This window comes from Phoca vitulina, unplaced genomic scaffold (assembly GCF_004348235.1).
Source record: "Phoca vitulina isolate PV1807 unplaced genomic scaffold, GSC_HSeal_1.0 scaffold25, whole genome shotgun sequence".
NCBI classification, from domain to species: domain Eukaryota; kingdom Metazoa; phylum Chordata; class Mammalia; order Carnivora; family Phocidae; genus Phoca; species Phoca vitulina.
The window spans coordinates 23,726,277-23,749,597 of NW_022589728.1; the positions used below are offsets into that span (position 1 = coordinate 23,726,277).

At 36.4% G+C, this 23,321-nt stretch overlaps 1 protein-coding gene across 6 annotated transcripts in view; it reads right to left on the reverse strand.

Annotated features, from left to right (window-relative positions):
* STAU2 (staufen double-stranded RNA binding protein 2) overlaps positions 1-23,321 on the reverse strand; it is a 305,943-nt gene that overhangs the window by 279,009 nt on the left and 3,613 nt on the right. For 4 of the 6 annotated variants that reach the window (XM_032421649.1, XM_032421654.1, XM_032421653.1 and 1 more), the window contains exon 2: positions 18,787-18,852. The exons of the other annotated variants lie outside the window; for them this stretch is intronic. Coding sequence is in view for 3 of the 4 variants with exons in the window: in XM_032421654.1 (XP_032277545.1) it covers positions 18,787-18,804 (18 nt within the window). In the remaining variant the exon portion in view is untranslated. The remainder of the gene's footprint in view (positions 1-18,786; positions 18,853-23,321) is intronic. 6 annotated transcript variants of the gene reach the window in all.

The window sequence follows — 23,321 nt, forward strand, 5'->3', positions numbered from 1 at the left end:
CAAGTTTCTTTCTAATAGGTTACCATGTTATATCATTTTCCACGTTTTACTTTTAACCTATTTGTGTATACAGTTAACAGTGCTTCTTGTAGGCAAGTAATACGGCTGGATCTTGCTTTTGATTCAATCTTGGCCTTTAAGTTGGGGTGTTTAGAATATTATATTTGTTTATATTTAATGTGGTTATTCATCAGAACATTTCATCTTACTCATTAGAACATATCATCTTGCTATTTCTATTTGTCCCAGCTGACCTTCTTTCCCTTTTCATGTTGTCATGACTTCTGTTGGATTGTTTTGTATGATTAAATTCTATCTACTTTTCTTTGCTTATTATTTATGACTCTGTTTTCCTATTTTAGTGAGTTTACAATACATATCTTTAATTTATCACAGTCTACCTTTAAGAGATATCACACCACCTAGTGTAGAGCATAAGAGTCTTATAATATGCTTCCTTTTCTCCCTTGGCCTTTAAGCTACTGTTACCATGCATTTTACTTTTATGGATGCGATAAACCATACAGTATCTTGTTAATATTTTGACTTTAAAAAACTACATTTTAAAGAGATTAAATAAGAAACAAATTCTATGTATTTACCCTAGTTACCATGTCTTGCATTTTTTGTTTTGTTTTTTTTTTAATTCAACTGGCATCATTTTCCTGCTGTCTGAAGGACTTTAAAATTTTCCTCAAGTGTGGGGGGTGGGGGGAGAAGCATTGAATTTCTTCAGCTTTTCTGAAGCAGCATCTTGAATATGATGAATTTTTTCACATTGGTTTCTGAAACATATTTTTGCCAGATATAGAATTCTAGGGAGATTATTTTTTCATCTTTCAGTACCTTAAAGACGCTATTCCACTGTTTTCTTGCTTATATTATTTCTGACAAGAAATCTAATGTCATCTTTATCTTTGCTCCTATGCACACAACTTGATCTTGTCTTTTTTTTTTTCTGACTGCTTTTAAGATTTTCTCTTTATTACTTGTATTTGGTAATTTGATTGTGATGAGCCTTGGTGTAGTTTCCTTTATATTGCTTATACTTGGTAGCTCATTCAATTTTTTAGAGTTTCATCTTAAAACTTATTTGGAAAGTTTTGGTTTATGGTTTCATCTTAATGAAACATATTTGGAAAGTTTTTGGCCACTATTTCTGGAAATATATTTTTATGTAAACGGCCTCCTTTAGGAACTCTACTTATATATTTGATTGTTTGAAGGTATCCTACAACAAATTGATGTTTTCTCCCTCTTTCTTCTCTGTATGTTTCTATTGGATGGTTTCTATTGCTATGCCTTCAAGTTCATTAATCTTTTTCCTGCAATGTCCTATCTGCCATTTATCTCATCTAGTGTATTCTTCGTCTCAGATGTAGTTTTCATCTTTAAAAGTTCTACATGGATCTCTTTGCATCTTACATGTTTCTCACTTTCTGAACATATGGAATATAATTACAACAAATACTTTTAACATCCTCTGCTAATTCTATCATCTGTGTCAATTCTGTGTCCCTATGGTTATTTTCATGATGGGTTGTTTTTTGGGTCCTGTGCATATATGGGGATCTTTAACTGAATGACATGCACTATGAATTTCAACTTGTTGTATGCTGGTATTTCCCACTCCTACAAATCTTCCTTAACTTTGTTCTGGGATGCAGTTAAGTGACTTGGAAATATTTTGTTCTCTTGCTTTTATAATTTGTGACTCAGTTCCACAGCAACAACATCTCCTCAACCAGGGGAATGTGCCAAACTCCACACCTCAGTTCTCACTGCCTGTGCCATAACCTGGTGAGTCTCTCAATGCAGCAGAGGCAATTGCAGGGCTCACTTCACTTGCTTCTCACCACTCAGGGATCACTGACCATCACTGCCTCACATGCAGTGTCTTCAGAACTACTGTTTGGTGTACTTTGTGTAGCAGGGGATTGTTTCGTGATGAGTATAAATATAGTCCCTATTACTACATATGAGCCAGATGCAGACCATCCTTGTACTTTTAGTCTATTTTTACCTTTATATTCCAAATAAGTTTCCTGACATCATATACTTGAGTATTACTTTTTTAGCCAATCTGAGTATCTTTACTTTTTAACTAGGTTATTTATATCATTTATATTTAATTTAATTATCAAAAAAGTAAGATTTAAATTTACTATTTTACTATTTTTGTCCCATCTCTTGTTTATTCCGTTCTTCATCTTTGCCTACCTTCTTGTGGACCGATTAGTTTTTAATATTCAATTTCATCTCCCCCATGGACTTATAAGTTATTTTTCTTTATTTTTTTATTAGCAATTGCTCTAAAGTACACAAAGCCTACACTCAAATACTATACCACTTTGTGTACAGTATAGGCACCTAACAATACTATACTGACTTTCTCCTGTACCATTCTTTATGATACTGACATCAGTCAATCTATTTCCATGTATGCTATAAGCCACCAACTCACTGTTATCTTTGCTTTAAATAATCAACTATCTTTTGAAAAGTTTAAAAAGGAAGAAAATATCTTTTATATTTACCCCATATTTTACCATTTCTTGCACTCTTCATTCCTCTTCACAGATCCAAATTTCCACCTGTTAATATTTTCCTTTTGCCTAAGTAACTTCCTTTAGGATTTCTTGCAGTGCAAGTCTGCTGAAAATAAATTCTCTGACTTTGCTTCTCAAGAGTTGTTTCCAGGGGCGCCTGGGTGGCTCAGTCAGTTACGCATCTGCCTTTGGCTCAGGTCATGATCCCAGGGTTCTGGGATCAAGTCCTGCACTGGGCTCCTTGCTCAGCAGGGAGCCTGCTTCTCCTTCTGCCTGCCACTCCCCCTCCCTCTCTCTCTCAAATGAATGGATAAAGTCTTTAAAAAAAAAAAATGTTGTTTCCAGGGATGCCTGGGTGGCTCAGTCAGTTAAGCATCTGCCTCCGGCTCATGTCATGATCCCAGGGTCCTGGGATTGAGTCCTGCATCGGGCTCCTTGCTCAGCAGGGAGCCTGCTTCTCCCACTGCCTGCTGCTCCCCCTGCTTGTGTGCACACTCTCTTTTCTCTCTCTCTCTCTCTCACAAATAAAATCTTTAAAAAAAAAGTTGTTTCCATTGCAAATCATATACCTGGATAAGGGACTGATATCCAGAATATATAAAGAACTCTTACATCTCAACAACACCAAAAAAATAAATCCCAATTAAAAAATGAGCAAGGAACTTTGAATAGACATTTCTTCAAAGATGATACACAAACAGCCAACAGGCATATGAAAAGATACTAAAGGGGCGCCTGGGTGGCTCAGTTGGTTAAGCGACTGCCTTCGGCTCAGGTCATGATCCTGGAGTCCCGGGATCGAGTCCCACATCGGGCTCCCGGCTCGGCAGGAAGCCTGCTTCTCCCTTTCCCACTCCCCCTGCTTGTGTTCCCTCTCTCGCTGTCTCTCTCTCTGTCAAATAAATAAATAAAATCTTTAAAAAAAAAAAAAAAAAAGATACTAAATATCACTAATCATCAGAAAAATGCAAATCAAAACTACAATGAAATACCACTTCACACCCATTAGAATGACCATTAACCAAAAAAGAAAAGAAAAGAAAAGAAAAGGATGGAAGGAAGGAAGGAGAAGAAAAAAGAAGTATTGGTAAGGATGTGGTTCCATATAAATTTCAGAATTATTTGGTCTAGCTTTGTCAAAAGGCCATTTGAATTTTGATAGGGATTGCACTGAATCAGCAGATTGCTTTGGGTGATACGGACATTTTAATATCAATTCTTCCAATCCATGAGTATGGTATTTATTTACATTTGTGTCCTCTTCAATTTCTTTCATGATGTCTTAGTTTTCATTGTAGAGGTCTTAAACCTCCTTGGTTAAATTTATTCCTAGGTACTTTATTCTTTTTAATACAATTATAAATGAGATTGTTTTCTTAATTATTCTTGCTAATAACTCATTATAAAAACTCCACAGATTTCTTTATGTTGATTTTGTATTCCATTAATTTACTGAATTCATTTATTAGTTGTTAACAGGTTTTGGTGAAGTCTTTTAGGTTTTCTATAGCATCATGTCATCTTTAGGTGGTGGCAGTTTTACTTCTTCCTTTCCAATCTGGATGCCTTTTATTTCTTTTTCCTACCAATTGCTGTGGCTAGGATCTCCAACACTATATTGAATAAAAGTGGTAAGAGTGGGCATCCTTGTCTTGTTCCTGATCTTAGAGGGAAAGCTTTCAGCTGCTTACCACTGAGTATGATGTTAACTGTGGGTTTACTACATATGGCCTTTGTTATGTTGAGGTACACTCCCTCTGTACCCACTTCATTTAGAGTTTTTATCAAAAATGTATGTTGAGGGGCACCTGGGTGGCTCAGTCGTTAAGCGTCTGCCTTTGGCTCATGTCATGATCCCAGGGTCCTGAGATCGAGCCCCACATTGGGCTCCCTGCTCCGTGGAGAGCCTGCTTCTTCCTCTCCCACTCCCCCTGCTTGTGTTCCCTCTCTCACTGTGTCTCTCTCTGTCAAATAAATAAAATAAAATCTTAAAAAAAAACAAAAAAACAAGAAATCTTACCTTTAAAAAAAATGTATGTTGAAATTTGTCACATGCTTTTTCTGCATCTATAAAGATGATCATACAATTCTTTCCTTCATTTTGTTAATGTGGTGTATCATGTTGGTTGATTTGTGGATGTTGAACCATCCTTGCATCCCTCAAATAAATCCCACTTGATCATGGTTTATTATCCTTTTAATGTATTATTGAATTCAGTTTGCTAATATTTTGTTAAGAATTTTTGCATCAATATTCATTAATGATACTGGCCTGTAATTTTTAAGAAATTTTTATGTGGTGTCCTTGTCTGGTTTGCTATCAGGGTAATGCCGGCCTCATAAAATGAGTTTGGAGGTACTACCTCCTCAATTTTTTGGAAGAGTTTGAGAAAGATAGGTATTAAATCTTTTTGAATGTTTGGCAAAAATCACCAGTGAAACCATCTGGTCTTAGACTTTTGCTTGTTGGGATGTTTCTGATTACTGATCAATCTCCTTAATAGTAATTGGTTCATTCAGATTTTCTATTTCCTCATGATTCAGTCCTAGAAGATTATATGTTCCTAGAAATTTATCCATTTCCTCTAGGTTGTACAATTTGTTAGCATATATTTCTTGGTGGTCTCTTATGATCCTCTGTACTGTGCTGTCAGTTGTAATTTCTCCTCTTTCAATTTATGATTTTGATTATTAGAACCTTCTCTTTTTTCGTGGCTAGTCTAACTAAAAGTCTGTCAACTTTATCTTTTCAAAGAACCAGCTCTTAGCTTTATTAATTTTTTCTATTGTTTCTCAGTCTCTAGTTCAATTATTTCTGCTCTGATCTCTATTATTTCTTTTCTTCTACTTTGTCATTTATTCTTTTTTTTTTTTCCCTAGCTCCTTCAGGTGTAAAGTTAGACTGCTGGAGATTTTTCTTGTTTCTTGATGTAGTCCTGTACTACTATAATATTCTCTCTTAGAATTGCTCTTGCTATATCCCAAAGATTTTGGTATATCAGAGTTCTATTTTCATTTGTCTCTCTGTATTTATTTCTTTGTTATCTTCAGTGACAAAAATGTTGAGTAGCATGTCATTTAACCTCCCCATTTTAGTGGTTTTTCAAGTTTTCTTCTTGTAATTGATTTCTAGTTTCATACCATTGTGATCAGAAAAAAATGCTCAAAAGAGTTTCAATCTTTTTTAATTTATTGAGGCTTAATTGGTGGCCTAACATGTGATGGAGCCTAACGAATATACGATGTTCACTTGAGAATAATGTGTATTGTTGCTTTTTTTAATACTGTTTTTTTAATGTTTTATTTATTTATTCATGAGAGTCAGAGAGAGAGAGGCAGAGGCAGAGAAGCAGGCTTCCCACCGAGCAGGGAGCCCAATGCGGGACTCGATCCCAGGACCCTGGGATCATGACCTAAACAGACGCTTAACCATCTGAGCCACCCAGGCACCCATGTATTGTTGCTTTTGAATGGAATGTTCTGAATATATTAAGTCCATCTGGTGTCATTTAAGCTGATGTTTCCTTATTAATTTCCTGTTTGGATGATCTATTTGTTGATGTAAGTGGGGTGTTAAAGTCCCCTACTATTACTGTATTGCTATCAATTCCTCCCTTTCGGTCTGTTAATATTTGTATTATATGTCTTGATGTTCCTATGTTGGATGCATACATATTTATTAATGTCATGTCTTGTTGGATTGACTCCTTTATCATTATGTAAATGCCCTTCCTTGTCTATTATTACAATTTTTATTTTAAAGTCTATTTTGTTTACTGTGAGTATAGCTATAGTATTTTCTTTTCTTTTTTTAATAAGCTCTACACCCAACACGGGACTTCAACTCATGACCCTGAGATCAAGAGTCACATGCTCCACCAACTGAGCCAGCCAGGCACCCCTCCAGCTTTCTTCTCATTCCTGTTTGCATGGAATAGTTTTCTCCATCCCTTCATTTTTAGTCTGTGTACGTCCTTACTTCTGAAGTGAGATTCTTGTCAGCAGCATATAGATAGGTATTGCTTTTTTTTTAATCCATTCAGCCACTGTGTCTTTTGATTGGAGAGTTTAGTCCATTTACAGTACTGTAATTATTTATAAGTCCGTACTTATTTCCATTTTGTTCATTGTTTTCTGGCTGTTTTCATAGTTCCTCTGTTCCTTTCTTCTTTCTCTTCCCTTGTGGTTTGATGGCTTTCTTTAGTGTTATGTTCAGATTCCTTTCTCATTTTCTTTTGTGTATTTGTTGTAAATTTTTGCATTGTGGTTACCATGAGATTCATACAGAACCTACTATGCATAGAATGGGCTGCTTTGCGTTGATAGCAATTAAATTTGAACATATTCCAAACATATTTTCTTCACCCCTGCCCATGTTTTATATTTTTGATGTCACATTTGACATCATTTTATGCAGCCCTTAACTATCACAGTTTTAGTCAACTTCATTATTTTTCTCTTTTCTTAAGCTTCATATTTGCTTTATAAGTGATTGATCCTCTACTTTTTTATTTTTTTTATTTTGGGGGGCAGGGAGGAGCAGACAGAAAGGGAGAGAGAGAATCTCAAGCAGGCTCTACACTCAGTGCAGAGCCTGATGTGGGGCTCAATCTCACAACCCCGAGATCATGACCTGAGCTGAAATCAAGAGCTGGATGCTTAAATGACTGGGCCATGCAGGCACCTCTGATCCACTACTTTTAATATATATTTACCTTTTCCAGTGAGATTTTTACTTTCATACATTTTGTTATTAACACCATTTCTTTTCAGTTTAGATAAGTCCCTTTAAACATTTATTATAAGGCTGGTTTAATGGTGATGAATTCCTTTAGCTTTTGATTATCTGGAAAATTCTTAATCTCTCCTTCAATTCTGAATGATAGCCTTGTCAAGTACAGAATTCTTGGTTGGAAGTTTTTTTTCCATTCAGCACTCTGAATAGGTCATGCCACTTGCTTCTGTCTTGCAAAGTTTCTTCTGAAAATTCTGCTGATAGCCTTATGAGACTTCCCTTTTATGTAGTAAGTTGTTTTTCTCTTCCTACATTTAAGGTTCTCTCTTTAACTTTTACCATTTTAATTATAATGTATCTTGATGTGTATCTCTTTGGATTCATCTTATTTGGAATTCTCTGAGTTTCCTGGACCTGTACATCTATTTCGTTCTCCAGATTAGGAAAGTTTTCAGCCATTATTTCTTCAGATAAGTTTTCTGCCCCTTTCTCTCTCTCTTTTTTTTTAGATTTTATTTATTCATTTGAGACACAGAGATACAGAGAGAGAGAGCATGAGCAGGGAGAGAGGCAGAGGGAGAAGCAGGCTCCCCGCTGAGCCAGGAGCCCGATGTGGGGCTCGATTCCAGGACCCTGGGATCATGACCTGAGCCGAAGGCAGATGCTTAACCATCTGAGACACCCAGGCGCCCCTCTCTTTTTCTTTCTAGGACCCATATAAAGTGAATGTGATCCCACTTGATGTTGTCCCAAGGATCCCTTAAGTTATCTTCATTTTTTAAAATTCTTCTTTTCACTACTGTGTCTACATGAGTTCCATTGCTTTGTCATCAGCTGATCATCAGCTCAGTGATCCAATATTCAGTTCATCCAGTCTGCCTTTAAACCTGTCTAGTGTAGTTTTCAATTATTTCACTCTTCAGCTCCATAACTTCCGTTTGATCTTTCTTATATTGTCTCTTTATGAAGGATTGCACCGTGTTCATCTATTCTTCTCCCAAGTTCAGTGAGCATCTTTATGGCCATTAACTTTGAATTCTTTATCAGGCTGATATGCTTATCTCCATTTCATTCATGTCATTTTCTGATGTTTTATCTTGTTCTTTCATTTGGAACATATTCTCTGTCTCCTCATTTTGCCTGGCTCTTGTTTGTTTCTATGGATCAGGCAAATCAACTACCTCTCCTAGTCTTGAAGGAGCAGCCTTGTGTAGGAGATGTCACATGAACCTCAAAAGCAAAATCCCCTCTGACCCCCAGAGCTAGATCCCCTATGTGGACTGTATGCACTGTCTACTGTGGTGGCACCATGTCTGCAGCATAGGGTGAGTGAAGCTGACACCTGGCTCAGCTGCAGCATGTGGCTGTGTGGAGCTTCCACCTGGCTGCAACATGTGATAATACCGTGGGAGTGGGCAGGGTTCTCAGCTGGATGCACCCACTGGCTCTAGCAATTTGAGAGATAATTACAAAATGGTTCCCACCAGCACCAACATTAGCAAGATAGGATGAGGTCACAAATATGGCACCCACCAATGTCTCCATCTCCAGAGAAAGTCCCAACAGTTTCCTGCCTGACTGACAGATGCCTTAAAATTACTTAGTGGGTCTTCTTCACAAAGGCGCTTTTCAAATTGGTATTTTTGTGCTGGTCCTGCGGTGAGTATATGTGCGAACCCTTTAAGAGTGGGTTCTCCATTCCCTAGTTTTATGGTTTCTCTGGGTAAAATCCCAGGTGGTTGTAAAAGCCTGTGGCTTGTCTCTCTTATACAGGACCTAAGGATTGGGATGCCTGTGGTGAAGCACTAACCTCCTGCTCCTCAGGAAAGTTTTGTATTTCTGAGTTCCCTCCTGATTGTGTATCACACCTGGGATGGGTGTTTTTACAAGATGATGTCTCTGCCTCTTCTCCCCATCTCAGTGCTGTCTTTTTTGTCCTTTGTTGTAGAGGTTCTGCTCATCCGGTCCTGTGGTCTTTTTCAGAGGAAATTATTTCATATGTAGTTGTTTATTTGTTATGGGAGGAGCAAGCTCAGGATCTTCCTACATCACCATCTTGAACTCAACTTTTTTTTTTTTTTGAGGTGAAATTGACATAACATCAAATTAAACATTTTTAAATGAACAAATCAGTGGCATTTAGTACATTCACAGTGTTGTGCAACTAACACCTCTATCTAGTTCCAAAACATTTTTATCACCCCAAAAAGAAACTCTGTACCCATTACACAGCTGCTCCCTATTTCCCTTACCCCTAGGCCCTGGCAAACACCAATCTGAGTTCTGTTTATATAGGTTTACTTATTACAGATATTTCATATAAATGGAATCATACAATATGTGACCTTTGTGTCTGACTTATTTCACTTAGCAAAATGTTTCCAAGGTTCACCACACTATAGCATGTATCAGTACTTCAGTTTTGTTTTGTTTTGTTTATCTATATATAGCTGAATAATAGTCAGTGGTATTTGTATACCAAAATTTGTTTATCCGTTCATCCATCTACAGGCATTTGGGCTGCTTCCATCATTTGGCTATTGTAAATAGTATTGCTATGAACAAGTGTGTACATATATCTGAGTACCTGTTTTCAGTTCATTTGGGTATACACCTAGGACTGGAATAACTGGGTCATATGCTAATTCTATCTTTAATTTTTTAAAGAACTGCCACAGTTTTCCACAGAAGGTTAACCATTTTACATTCCCACCAGCAATGTACAAGGATTTGTTTCTCTACATCCTCACCAACACTTGTTACTGTTTTTGTTTTTTATTCTAGCCATTCTAGTGGGCATCAAGTGGTATGTCATTGTGGTTTTTATGTGCATTTCCCTTATCATTAACAAGGTTGAGTATTTCTTCATATGCATATTAGCCAGGGTGCCTGGGTGGCTCAGTCAGTTGGGCGTCTGCCTTCGGCTCAGGTCATTATCTCAGTGTCCTGGGACCAAGCCCCACATCAGGCTCCCTGCTCAGCAGGGAGTCTGCTTCTCCCTCTCCCTCTACTGCTCTCCCTGCTCATTCTCTCTCTTTCTAATAAATTTTTAAAAATCTAAAAGATAAAAAAATTTAAAATTTAAAAATTTAAAAAAATATGCACATTGGCCATTTGTATGTCTTCTTTAGAGAATTGTCAATTCAAATCCTTTGCCCATTTCTTAGCTGGGTTGTTTGTAGTTTTGTTGCTGAGTTGTCAGGGTTTCAGTTCTTATATTTAGGTCACTGATCCATTTAGAGTTAATATTTTAATGTGGTGTGAGTAGGGATCCAAGTTTATTCTTTTGCATGTGGATATCTATTTGTCCCAAAACTATTTGTTAAAGAATTATTCTTTCTTGCATTGAGTGGTCGTGACCTTGTCAAAGATCATTTGGAGATAGATAAATAGATATGATGTATGTTATATATAATAATATAATTTTTATACATTAATTTCTCTCAGTTCTATTCCATTGGTTTATATGCCTATCCTTACGACAGTACCACACTGTTTTGACTACCGTAGCTTTATAATATATTTTGAAATGGGGAAGTATGAGTTCTCCAACTCTAGTTTTCAAGAACACAGTTTTGGCTATGTGGGCCCACTACAATTTCATATGAATTAAAGAATCTGATTTTCCAGTTCTGCAAAAAGGTCACCAGAATTCTGATAAAGACTGCATTTAATCTGTACCTTGTTTTGCACAGCATTGCCACCTCAACAGTATTAAGTCTTCCAATCTATAAACACAGAATGTCTTTCCATTTATTTAGGTCTTTAATTTCTCTCAACAATGTTTTATAGTTTTCAGTGTACAAATCTTTCAACTCCTTATGCTTTTGGACAATATTAAATGGCACAGTTTTCTTAGTTTCCTTTTGGATTGTTCACCACTGGTATACAGAAACACAATTTTATTTTGTGTGTTGATCTTATACTGACGATTTTTCTGAACTTGTGTATTAGCTCCAGTGGGTTTTTGTGGATTCTTTGGGGTATTCTATATATGGGATCATGTTGTCTACAAATAGAAATAACTATTTCTTCCTTCCTAATATGGATTTTCTCTTTCTTGCCTAACTTCTCTGGCTATAACTCCTACCACAATGTTGAATAGCAGTATGAAAATAGGCACACTTGGGGCGCCTGGGTGGCTTAGTTGGTTAAGCACCTGCCTTCAGCTCCAGTCATGATCCCGGAGTTCCAGGATCGAGCCCCACGTTGGACTCCCTGTTCACTGCTCAGTGAGGAGTCTACTTCTCCCTCTCCCTCTGCTCCTCCCCCGCCTTGTGCTCTCTCTCTTGCTCACTCTCTCAAATAAATAAATATCTTTAAAAAGAAAAGAGGCACCCTTGTCTTGTTCCTGATCATAAGGAAAAGTTTTCAGTCTTTCACTACTGGATGCTAGCTGTGGGTTTTCCATAAATCCCTTTATCATATTGAAGAATTTCCTTTCTCTTCCTAGTTCTAGAGTGTTTTTATTGTAATAGAAAATATAACAGGTGTTATATTTTGTCAAAAGTCTTCCATATTAACTGGTGATGTTTGTTTCCCTTCATCCTATTAATGCAGTGTGTATTACACTGATTGATTTTCCTATGTTGAACTGCTCTGGCATTCCCACCTGGACAAATTCCACTTGGTCATGGTATATAACCATTTAAATATACTGTTGGATTCAGCGTCTTAGTGTTTTGTTGAGGATTTTTGCATCTATACTCATAAGGAATATGGATCTGTAGTTTTTGTATTGTTTCTCATGGTGTCTGGCTTTGGTATCAGAGTAATGCTGGTCTCATTGAGTTAGGAAGTATTCCCTGTCCTCCTATTTTGGGGAAGAGTCTAAGAGGAATTTGTGTTAATTCTTCTTTAAATGTTTGGTAGAATTCACCGGTAATGCCACCTAGTCCTGGACTTTTGTTTTGGAGGGATTTTTTATTATTATTATTAATTCAATCTGTTTGCTTGTTATAGGTCAGTTCGTATTTTCTATTGCTTCTTGAGTCAGTTTTGGTAATCTATGTTTCTAGGAATTTGTCCATTTCATGTAGGTTATCCAATCTGTTGATATACAGTTGTTCATAGTATTCTCTTATAACATTTTTTATTTCTTTAAGGTCAGCAGCAATATCTCCACTTTCATTTCTAATTTTAGTTATAGGCGTCTTTGCTTTTTCCCTTTGTCAGTCTAGATAAAGGTCTGTCAATTTTGTTGATCTTCTCAAAGAACCAACTTTTGGTTTTACTGATTCTCTATATTGTTTCCTATACTCTGTTTCACTTATCTCCACTTTAATCTTTATTATTTCCTTTCTTTGGCTCGCTTTGGGTTTAATTTGCTCTCTTTTTCTAGTTTCCATAAGGTGAAAAATTAGATTTGAGTTCTTTGGAGTTCTTCTTTTTAAATATAAGTATTTACTGCTATAAATTTCCCTCTAAGCACTGCTTTTGCTGTATCTCATTATGTTATGCTGTGTTTTCATTTTCATTTGTCTGTTAATTATTTTCTAATTTTCCCTGTGATTTCTTCTTTGACCTCCTGGTTATTTACGAGTATGTTGTTTAATTTCTACATATTTGTGAGTTTTCCATTATTCTTATTGACTTCTAGCTTCATTCCACTGTGACTGAAGATACTTTTATGATTTCAATTATTTAAAATGTTTTGAGATTTTATGGTCTAATATATGGACTATCCCTTGTAGAATGTCTCATGTGCACTTGAAAAAACGTGTATTCTGCTCTTACTGGGTGTTTTGTGTATGTCTATTAAGTCTAACTGGCTTATAATGCTGTTCAAGTTCTCTACTTCCTTACTGATCTCTCTAGTTGTTATAATCCTTATTCAAGGTGAAACAAGCATTGTAATTTTTGAATGAATGATTAAAACCATAAATTTTATTGTTGGATTCTGAATTGTGTTGCATGCCTGTAATGCTGGACTTTATTCTGGTGCACAGTTAAGTTACTTGGGATCACTTGAAGCCTTCTGAAGACTCTTCCCAATGCCACATGTATTACAAGGTCTTTAGACTCTGGATAGTCTAGACACAAACTATTAACACCTTGTATGAATTCTGGAAATTGTTTTCTTATTGCTTTCCAGTAGTTCTTTCCCTGACTTTGAGTAGGTCTTGTCATGCATCTACAGATCAGAACTCAGCCAAAACCTCAAGGAACACCCTCTGCAGATCTCTAAAATGTTTTCATGCTTGAGGGCACTTTTTTACTTACCTATATACTCAGCCCTCTTCCCCCAAGTCTCTTCTCTCTGGCACTCTGTCCTGCAATTCTAACCATCTTGGCCTTCGCAAACACCTATCTTTGTTTCTTAATCTCAACAAAAGTGAGCTCTGTTTTGGTTCCTCCTCCTTGCACTGCAGCCTATAAACAACCTCTAGGCTCTACTGTAAACTGGTGTTAATAGAAGGGCTTACCTCATTTGTTTCCATTCTCTCAGGGATCAGTCCGATGCCACTTGCCATCCAATGTCTAAAAATCACTGTTTACATATTTATATGTTCACAAGTTGTTTAAGAAGGAAGGGTATATTACTGCTGCATAACAAATTACCCCCAACTGAGCATCTTAAAAAACAAGCATTTATATTTCCACACAGTTTCTGAGGTTCAGCAATCAAGAATCAGCTTAGCTGGGTGGTTCTGGCTCAGGATATCTCATGAGGTTGCAGTCAAGATGTTGATGGGCCAGTGGTTTACAGCTGGAAACCTGACAAGGGCTGGAAGATCTGCTTCCAAGAAGGCTCAGTCACACACTGTTGGCTAGAGGCCTTAGTTCCTTGTTAGCTGTTGGCAGGAGGCCTCAATTTCTCACCACATGGGCCTCTCCATAGAGCTATTCACAACATGGCAGCTAACTACTCTGAATGAGCAAGGGGTGAGCGGGGAGAGGTGAGGGGAGCACAAAGCGAGAGAAAAGAGGCAAAAGCCACAAGGTCTTTTATAACCTATCCTTGGAAGTGATCCATCACTTCCACCACATTCTACTGGCCACACAAACAATGTGTGAGAGGATTATACAATGGCATAAATATCCGGAAGCAGGGATCATTAGGGCCATCTTGGAAGCTGGCCACACAGAGGAAAAGTCCTGTTATGCCAACACAGCAGAAAGCCAAAGTCCTTCCTACATATTTTAACCTCCTTATGTTATTTTTTTTAATCCTCAAACTATAGACTGCATCCTACAGCTTCGAGAGAGATTGGCATATTGTAGATTCTACTCCACAGCCAGACTTGGAGATAAAATAACTAAGAGTAAGTAGCAGCAGCTTTTAAGAGAAAAGAATAGAGTTCTTGGGGCCTATGGCAAGAAAGAGAAGAGCACTTACCGCAGACCTGGACTTGAAAAATGTCCAAGTGCTTTTCATTCCCCCAAACAACTACTCGACTCTAATGACCAAACTAAATGTCTGCCCTCCTTTCTCTTCAATCTCCAGAACCAGACAGCAATAGCAACAGCAATATTAATAGCAGTAGCAATAGTACCAGGGCCAATGCTAAGCATTTTGCCTTTGTTATTAGTTCAATTACTCCTCACAACAAACCTGTGAGATAGGTATCATTATTCCTTAAACTCTAGGCCTTAGTTTCTTGATAATCCTACCCTAGCTTTACACTTTACAGTGTATCTTGGTACACCTTTATTCTTCCTACATAACACCTTGTTCCCTCTTGCCCTTTAGTGTTCTCCTACTCTTGGGGCACTGAAATACTGTTTTGTCCTGCCTCTCCTCCCATTCCACTTGAGTCAGGCCTTAAAAAGATTTCTCTTAGCTCCCATGTTCCCAAAAAAACTCTTTCAAAGAAACCACCAGACTACGAAGACTTCCATTAATGCCCTCCTGCTGGGCTCTCCCAATACTACAGCTGCCTAATATAGACTTCCCCTTACACCCTGTAGAACACATGCCCTGTCAGTCTCTTTCATCAACTAATCCCAAAAACTTTGCCTTATTTCAGCCACTCATTTAAAAATATTATTTCAGGGGCGCCTGGGTGGCTCAGTTGTTAAGAGTCTGCCTTCAGCTCAGGTCATGATCCCAGGGTCCTGGGATGGAGCCCCACATCAGGCTCCCTGCTCAGCGGGAAACCTGCTTCTCCCTCTCCCGCTCCCCCTGCTTGTGTTCCCTCTCTCGCTGTGTCTCTCTCTGTCAAATAAATAAATAAAATCTTTAAAAAAATAAAATAAAAATATTATTTCACAGCACACATGCCTTCTTTAAATTTGCTACAGCTTAATGTTAAAATGGGTTTCCTTTCCCTGGGGGTTTAAATTAATCACCAAGGAGAAAGGTCCAAAATATACCAAACTCCTACTTAGTACAGTACCCTGGAAACATAGGTTCCCACTAGTTATTTGCTGAATAATGAATGAAAAATATAAAGTAATGATTATAAATACTAGCTCAAAAAATTCTCAAGGGGGTAAAATCCAAAAAATTTTATTTACAAATAAAAAGGAAAAGTTACCAGTAGACACATATAAACAATTCACAAAAAGACAAAACACAAAAGAACAACAAATAGAAGCAAATCGTAGAAAAGCAAATTAAAATATCACTTTTTGTCAGACAGATCGGCAAACATTGAAAATTTGTCAAGAAAGTAAGAAAACAGGCATTCTAATAGATATAATTTTGTATTTTTGGTAGTTATGCATCAAATATCTTTAAAATTTGCATATCCGTTTGACCAGTATTTCCATTTCTAATAATTACTTATAAGAAAATAATGGACAAAGGAACATAGTTATATGTAAAAAAAGAAAAAAAATCACTGTGGCACTAACTATAATACAAAATCTGTCCAACAATAAGGGTTTGATTAAACAAATTTTAGTAATTCCAAACTATGAATTATTAAATCACTTCAGAATATTATATAATCCCAGTTTTTTAAGGTAACATATATTTACATAAAAACATACCTGCATAGAAAAAAATCTAGAAGTATACACCCCAAAATGTTAGCAGTGATATCTCTGTAAAAGAATAGTGGAATTATTTGTGATTTTTTTTCTTTTTCCTTATCTCTACTACTTAATTTTTCTACATGAGTAGCACATGGACAACACACATTCTTAGAAGGCAAAAGTAAAAATGAAGAGCACAATTTAAAGGTAGAAGTGCCATTTCTATAATAGAACATGGAACATTCCCATGTTCCCTGATAATAATCATGTCAAGCAGAATTAATATCAAGTAAAACATTTCAATAGCCTTGTTTTTAAGTAGTTCTAGGAACACACATGGAAGAATCTGTTAGTACTATTCAGGCATCTTAAGACAACAAACAAAAAGACCTCTCAAATAAAAATTTAGTACTAATCCAAAAGACAGTGTTGAAAAATCACATAGTAAAAACCTCAACGGCTTTAAGGTAAGTCAGCTTCAATCGCCTTTTCATGCCTTTTCACATTTATTTTGAGATAAATCCCACTCTAATGGGAAAGCAGTTACCATGAAAATGATAAAACATCAATCACTCATAAGTTTAAGAATTCAATGCAACTTTAAGTTTGGCTGAAGAGAAAGTCTTCTCTATAACTTCTATTCCAAAATAGATTAATTTTTCTCCTCAGACTTGAAGATCTGGGGGGATAAAACTGAATTGATAACAAGAGAGAATCCTGAGTTGAGTCTAGAAATACATGTGTGTTACAAGCAAAGCATGTATATCTCTAAGCACTGTGTACAATTTCTAGCCAAAGCACAGGGAATGGCTTGTGACTCTGCAAAATGTTGCCTAAAATTGTTTGTAAGGCCTGATTCAACATGACTGGTAGCACAGACAGTTAAATCTTCATTAGGACTAATCTATAATTTTCAATGATGCTGACTGGCATAAAATGAATGTTCTTTCCGCCTGTCTATGGTAGAATATGGAACAAATTATTCTGACTGTATCTGTGTAATTAACAGCAGGTATCCATACATTTAGCATCAACACAAACCTACAACATAGTTTGCAAGTCATGTCTCATAAAGCTCCATCAATGAATCCACTGGGATTTGGCAGCAACTATGAAAGTACAAAAAGCACTAAGCATAGTACAGCTGTAAGATTCCTTTAAATCTACATTATTAGTAACATCTTTGATGAAAGCAATATTGCACAAGAAAATTTTCTAGTACAAGGAGAAAATCAAAGAACAACTTTGCATAAGAGAGAGATTTTATGTTAATGGCATCTGTGCAAAGCAAGCATATAATACCTAAACTAACAACACAATTATGTGATTATTGTTGAAAAGAATGGAGATCTCCTTGCTTTAGTGACAACCCTAGCACCATCCATCCACTTATTCAGTAAATGTATGAAAAACCATATACAATCAGAACTATTCTAGGACCTGGGGAGATTAAAGAATAAACAAGCAAAGTCGCTACCTTCATGGAGCACATGGTCTAATAAGAACAGAGATGTTAAGCAAACAATTACATATTTGAATATAACTGCAAATGTCAGAATGTCATTAAGGGCAGGTACTATGAGAGCAAATAGTAGGACTGGGAGCCAAGTGAGCCAACCACAAGGGAGAAAGAGAAGCCCAGGCAGAGGTAATCTATGCAAAGCTCCTGCAGCTGGAATGACCTTGCCCAATCCAGGAACTGAAACATTTAGATTGGAAGCATTTAGATTGTTTGCTGGGCCCATGTTAATTCTGAGATGTATAAAGACACCCAAGTTAAGAGATCAGGTTGGTAACTGCTACATGAGTCTAGAGCTCAGGAAAGAGATCTAGACTAAGTACGAACTTAGAAATCATTGGTTTAGAGATGGTGTATGATGCACAGGCACTAGAGGGTATTACTTAGGCAAGGTGTACTGAACAGGGTAGGGCCAGGTGTGTATTACTTCCTCAAATAGCACACACACAAGAGTCATTACTTCTTGCGATCAAATTACTTCTCTCTCAATTTACAAAATCTGAAATAAAACAAAGTATTTTCTAATATTATAATACAAAGCCCTATTTGTTCAGAAAGGATAAGATTAAATGTATAAAGTTCTTGGAGAAATGTCAAGACCCAAGGAAAATATTTTTTTCAGTGAGTCTAAGACATTGTATGCTAACGTTTATTTAGCAAGGCACTTCCTTCTAACCTTTTCCAGTGCCCTAGAAAAGGAACTTTTTTTAACACACTGATATAACTGCTTCACAAGATTTGTCACTAGAAATGCTTTCATTCTGCAAAACTGCCACCTACTGAAGCTAGGTCACAATTGTAAACATGCTGAATACACCAAGTCCTGGAGGGATGTAACATCAAAACGACCAGACACACTCGAAAGTTAACAACTTTCAGAACTCTCACTATAATCCTTAAACAACCTGCCTTGCACAGTCTCCTATGATGAATACATAACAGGTAATTGCTCTGTAAAGCAGTGGTCAGGGTTATGGTTATAGAAAAGCTGGGTTAAAATGTTCCACAATGTATGGCCCAAGCACCATATTTAAGTAGGACATGCCTTAACACAAACTCACCTGATTTATTTGAAGCATGTTAAAACAATATTGACCAAACTGCTGTATCCCTCACGGCTCCAAAAACTGGAAAATGAAAATGAAGAAATAAAGTTCAACTTAGTTGGCGATCTCAATGATTAGCACTTTAAACACATGTCCTTGATCAAATCAAAATCAAATATAAAATGGAGTAGATCTAGATCAACATAGAACTTTCTATGATGATAAACATGTTTTATATCTGCACTCTCTAATCCAGGAGCCACTAGCCACAAACGGCTACTGAGCACCTGAAATGTGGCTAATGCAACCAAGAAAGTAAATCTTTAAGTTTTTTTAAATTTTCTTTAATGTTAATTTAAATTTAAATAGCCCTATGTGACTAGTGGCTACCATAGGGGACAGTGCAGATCTAGGCTGAAAAATGTCCCTTCTGGTTCTACAACTCTAAGACAATTCTAGCAAAAGTGAAGCTATTAAAAATAATCTAAAGATTTCAGATTAGTATTTAATACACGGTCCCCTTTCTCTATAAGGTTGTAAACAGCTTTGTTTCCAAACTCTGTAAGCTAAATTAAGCCTAAAGAAGATGAGACACACACTCCTCTAGGTGATATGGAAGAGTACACACATTACCTAAACGGATTTTTTGTCTGTTTGTGCTTTTGTTTATCATCACTATAAAAACAGCATGCACAAAAAATTTCACATAAAATTTTCAGAAAAAGAAATCACCGTCCTGACACCTCCCACTGTTATATTTGGATTTGTTTCCTCCTGGATCAGACCTCCTCGCCATGGTTGTGTTTCTTTCCATGTGGCAAATCTCTTCTACATTTAATTTAAAAATAGATACCAAAGAAGGGCAGAAAACCCAAATCTATAAACAAACAAAGAAATCATGGATTCTTATAATGGTAAAAGTTTACATAAAAAATAAATTATGGCAGGGGCTCAGTCAGTTAAGTGTCTGCCTTTGGCTCAGGTCATGATCTCAGGGTCCTGGGATCGAGTCAGACTCTCTGCTCAGTGGTGAGCCTGCTTCTCCCTCTCCTGCTGCCCCTCCCCCTGCTCGTGCTCTCTCTCTCTTGCTCTCTATAGCCCAAATAAAGGAATAAAATCTTTTAAAAAGTAAGTAAGTAAATAAATAAATAAAATAAATAATTTATTGGGCACCTCGCTGGCTCAGTCAGTAGAGCATGCAACTCTTATCTAGGGGTTGTGAGCTCAAGCCCCACACTGGGTGTAGAGCCTACTAAAAAAAAAAATAAGATAAAGAAAAATAAATTATGTACAGATTCCCACCCCCCGAAATTATCTAAAAAGCAACAACACAGTCTTGATAGGCAGCAAAGGAGCTAAATCCAGCCACTTGGGTAGAAACTTTCATGCTATGAAACTTTAATATTAAGCTTTCTCTCAGAAGCAGAGGTTCTTAATACACACACACACACAGATTCACATATATACATATATGGCTACCATTTTCTCAAGATGACAAACTGGGGTCAATTCAAAATGAATTTGAAAGTTTTCTATATATACATACATACATATATGTATCTATATTTTTATATATATATGTAATAACAGTGGCCTCAGCATCTGTAACAATTTTATATTTTCCAAAAGAATCATGCTGTAGAAATGGCACAAGGCCTGAGGATCACTTAATTTGTCCAAGCTCTTCAGGAGATTACCTTTTGAGCCTTGGTAAATTACTTTATGTGTCTTTGAGTTCTTTTTCTTTCTTTCTTTTTTTTAAATCTGTAAAAAGTAAACTAAGGTCATTGTGGGAGGCAGCCTCTAACAAACAGAATACAACAGAAATAATGAGATACCACTCACAATATTGGGTTACAAAAAGATCACAACTTCCATCTTGGGTGTTACCTCCTCTCGTTCTCTCACCTGTTTGCTCTGAAGGAAACTAGCTGCCATACTGTGAGCTCCCCTTTGGACAGGCCCAGCTGGCAAAGAACTGAGAGAGGCCTTTGGCCAATAGCCCAAAAGAAAGTGAGGCCTTCAGTCCAATACCCACCAAGCAAATGAATCCTGCCAAGAACTGTATGAATGAGCTTGGAAGCAGATCTTCCCCTAGTCAAACTCTCAGATGAGAACACAGTCCCAGTGAGAGCTTACCTGCAAATTCTGAAAGACCCGAGCCACAAGCACCAGGTAAGCTGCACCCAGATTTCTAACCCACAGAAACTGAGATAATAAATGTTTGTTTTAAGCCCTTACTTTCCAGGGTAGTTTGTTACACAACAATAAATAAGACAATCCCATTCAACTCTAAAATTCTATAATCCTATGGTGCTTTAAGTATTAATTAACATATCCAGGTGGGTCAAAAAAAATCAATTCCCTGTTTAACATGACCAAATGAGTTAAATTAGAGCTTGAAAATGATAAATTATGAAACTTAAACATTTACATTTTATTCAAAAGATAAAATCACTAAAAAGTGTAGGAATAGTCAAATGGTACTAAAATACACTAGCTATAACTAAAAATACAAACCCAACCAATATTCATTTTTTTAACTGAAAAAATTTCATTTGGAAGTTAAAATGTGAATAAACCACTAAAAGCATCTCAGTGACTTAGTGTCCCCTACTTTCTAGAATTTAACATTATTTAGTAAGCACTCACCAAATCGGAGAAATCCTACTTTGTATCATTTAATGTAAGCCTCTAAAAGTAACAAATGCTCATCTATAGACCTGTATGTGTTTCTTCAACATTGGAGTTTTTTGGGTTTAATTCCAATGTAAGTAACATACAGTGTTATACTAGTTTCAGGTGTACAATATAGTGGTTCAACAATTCTATATATTACTCAGTGCTCATGATAAGTGTTCTCTTAATCCTCTCCACCTATTTCACCCATCCCTCCACTTGTTTTCTACAGTTAAGAGTCTAGTTTTTGGTTTGTCTCTTTTTTTCTTCCTTTCTTCATTTGTTTTGTTTCTTAAATTCCACATATGAGTGATCATACAGCATTCGTCTTTCTCTGACTGGCATATTTCATTTAGCACTGTATTCTCTAGATCCATCCATGTTGTTGCAAATGGCAAGATTTCATTCATGGCTGAATAATATTCCAGTGTGTGTGTGTGTGTGTGTGTGTGTGTGTGTGTGTGTGTGTACAACATCTTCTTTATCCATTCATCTGTCGATGGACCCTTAGGTTGCTTCCATAATTTGACCATTATAAATAACACTGCAATAAATATACAGGTGTTCTTCAACATCAGAGTTTGTAACACTAGTGGCTGATTCCAAGAAGTAGGCACAGTAAGATATAAGGTTACATTTTTTAAAGTTCTAATCTTCTGATATGCAAAAGGTAATTGTAAGAAGAAATAAAAATAAAAGCACCTATTTGCTTAAAACTGACCATACAATTTTAAGAATTCTGTAAGCCCTGCTTTCACAATTATAAAGATCTGTATAAATTAAAACATGGAACTATGTCTATAAGAGCACTCTGTGAGGTAACTGGAAAATATTCTGAAGTTACTCCTTTTTTACCAACAAATTTTATTACATTTAATTCAATATAAAAATTATAATTCACAACCACATTATGGACAATTCAGAATGCCCAGTGACATGTCTTTAACACTTTCTCCTTTACAGACATGCCTGTTCTACTGTCCTACATTTAAAACAACTTAATAAAATAGCAATAAAATGCAGAGCAGTTTTATACTGCCTATGATATAAAATCCACCTCTCCTTCCTCTGTCAAAAAAGTTTCCAGCTACAGTTCATTCCAATTACAGCTAAGTACTTTTAGAGAAACCTATTCACATGTCCCAAAAATGCCCTACAGTGATATCCAGTCAGGCACATTAGGACATGCAGTTCCAGATTCCAAGCTACTAAATGAAAACAGGCAGGGCAGTTTACGGAGAAAGGGCACTACTAACTGCAGAAGACTTGCTGCTCATGAAGAATTGGAAGTCCAACGTGTATCTGAAATGTACTGCTGATATAACTTGCTGCATTTATTATTACATTTTGCCCAGCTGGTAAGTTGAAAGCTGTACAAAATTCAATCTATAAAATCTTCAACAATACTGCTTCATAAAATGGCATTATTAAATTATCCATAAATTTTTATATCAGCACCCATCCCACAATTGACAGGTAATCCTCACTTAAATGTCTTGTTTGACAATATGAAAATCAAAAACATTTACTACCACCAATCTTAGGCTCAAAAATACCATAAAACTAAGTATCAGCTCAAAACTTCTTACTCTAAAAAATTCATGGGGCCCTTAAAAAGCATTAAAAAGTGGATTTTCTAAATTCTCATTTCTTTTTAAAAGTACATACCCCAAAACACTTTTACATAAGAAAAGCAAAATAATTTAGTATAAATTTTAATATCTCCTAAGAGCCTATGAAAGATTCTAAGTATATAGAAATCTCACCACCAACCAAGAAAAAAAAAAACTTAACATTGATCAGACACTAATGTTATAGACCACATGCTATATTTTGCCATTTTTACAGTAATTCATTTAATCCTAATCACC